This window comes from Gekko japonicus, unplaced genomic scaffold (genome assembly GCF_001447785.1).
Source record: "Gekko japonicus isolate JY-2015 unplaced genomic scaffold, Gekko_japonicus_V1.1 scaffold1849, whole genome shotgun sequence".
Lineage (NCBI taxonomy): Eukaryota > Metazoa > Chordata > Lepidosauria > Squamata > Gekkonidae > Gekko > Gekko japonicus.
The window spans coordinates 272,793-274,774 of NW_015172062.1; the positions used below are offsets into that span (position 1 = coordinate 272,793).

The window sequence follows — 1,982 nt, forward strand, 5'->3', positions numbered from 1 at the left end:
GGGCTTCTGTCTTCTTTCCAGAAAAATTTTTTTTTCCGGGGGGGGGGGGATGACACTACAATTCGTGCTCTTCCACTCGGGGGCTGCGGGCAGCTCCGCTCAGCCCCTGCTCCAGGCCGCCCCTCCCACCCCAGAAGCCCAGGTTGCGCTTCAGTGAGGTCAGCACCTGTACCTGGAGGTTGGAGACAGGGGCGGGGCTGGCAGCCAAGGCGGCCGTCGCCATGGTGCGTGTCAGCAGCGGATTGGGCGGGTTGCTGCTGGGAGGGTGCGTGGCCTTCCAATAGGCTTCCAGGTACTCGGCCAGGTGCTCGCAGGCATCTTCTAACTGGTTCTCGTCCAGGATGATGTCAAACAGTTCCTGCAGGGACAGGGATGGGAAGGGCAGGAAAAGGTGCAGAAAAGGGCAACTGAGACGATTAAGGGGATGGAACGCCTTCCCTACGAAGACAGGTTGAAGAGTCAGGGCTCTCTAGCTTGGAGGAACGACGGCTGAGGGGTGACATGACAGAGGCTCACAAAGTTATGCATGGAACAGAGAAGGAAGAGAAAGAAGTCCTTTTCTCCCTTTCTCACAAGACAAGAACCCGTGGGCACTCCATGGCAGTGATGAGCAGTCGGGTTAGAACAGATAAAAGGAAGGACTTCTTCACCCAAAGACTAATTAACCCGTGGAAATCATTGCTGCAGGAAGTGGTGGCGGCTAGTGGCACAGACAGCTTCAAGAGGGGTTTGGGTAAACATCTGGAGCAGAGCTCCATCAGGGGCTATTACCCAAAGGTAAAGATGGAACACGCTGTCTGGGGCAGTGACGCTCTGCATTCTTGGTCCTTGGGGGGGCCACGGTGGGAGGGCTTCTGGAGTTCTGGCCCCACTGGTGGACCTCCTGATGGCACCTGGGTTTTGGCCACTGTGTGACACAGAGTGTTGGACTGGAGGGGCCATTGACCTGATCCAACATGGCTTGTCTTATGTTCTTATCAGCTTCAAGCGGGGACTGGATAAACATACGGAGCAGAAGTCCATCAGTGGCTATTAGCCACAAAGTATAGATGGAACACTCTGTCTCGGGCAGGGATGCTCTGTATTCTTGGTGCTTGGGGAGCCACAGTGGGAGGGCTTCTGGAGTTCTGGCCCTGCCAGTGGACCTGGGCTTTGGCCACTGGGTGACACAGAGTGTTGGACTGGAGGGGCCAGTGGCCTGATCCAACATGGTTTCTCTTTTGTCCTTATAGCATGAGGGAGAAAAGTCACAGACTGTTAGGAATGGGGGGTTAGGAAAGAAAGGAGCTGGTCTTATTCCAAGGATGGCCATCAGTGGGTTCTTAACGTCTCTTTAGCACTGTATTTGGTGCTCTCCCAAACAAAGAAACGGCACTCTTCCCTCACCTGAGCTGACTCAGTGAAGAGAGGGCAGCAAGCTGATTTTAGCAACGGCATTCTCAGGGGTCATTTCCTGCCGGAGCGCCCCAGAGCACCACTCCGGCAGTAAGGAGCCCAGGCCCCGCCCCCTGCCCGCGGAGAGACTCGGGGAGGGGGATTTAGATGCCTGGGTTCCCTGCCTGATCTTCTCCTGGCATGTCTGCCTCCCTGCCCTTCCTCCTGAGCCTCTCCACTTTTCCGGAGAGACTCAGGGAAGGGGGGGGGATTTAAACTCATTCACATATGCCCTAACTCCTTTTAAACATGCCTGCCCTTTGTCAGGGAGTGTGGCATATGCAAACGAGTTAGGCAAATGAGATCCCGCACCTCTTTCTCTAGGAAATGACCCCTTGGGCATTGCCCAAGGTGCAGAGTGGCCAGCCGGAGAGCTTCAGAGTGTCCAGCAAGGGACTCCGGACAGGGCAGTAGGACTCTGGTGGGGGCCAGACTGGCGGCACGGTTGGTAAAGGGGCAGGGCAGAATGCGAAACGCACCAGGTGGCCAGGAATATCACGAGGAGGCAGGAAAACAGAGTCCAGAGCAGCAGGAGCCAATGCCTGGGA

The 1,982-nt window shown here is 56.1% G+C and overlaps 1 protein-coding gene across 2 annotated transcripts in view; it reads right to left on the reverse strand.

Annotated features, from left to right (window-relative positions):
* CACNB1 (calcium channel, voltage-dependent, beta 1 subunit) overlaps positions 1-1,982 on the reverse strand; it is a 93,324-nt gene that overhangs the window by 7,564 nt on the left and 83,778 nt on the right. The window contains exon 13 of one of the 2 annotated variants that reach the window (XM_015420793.1): positions 173-358. In XM_015420793.1, the coding sequence (XP_015276279.1) occupies positions 173-358 (186 nt within the window). Of the gene's footprint in view, positions 1-45; positions 359-1,982 lie in introns of those variants that run through there. The other variant, XM_015420792.1, reaches the window with a different exon arrangement.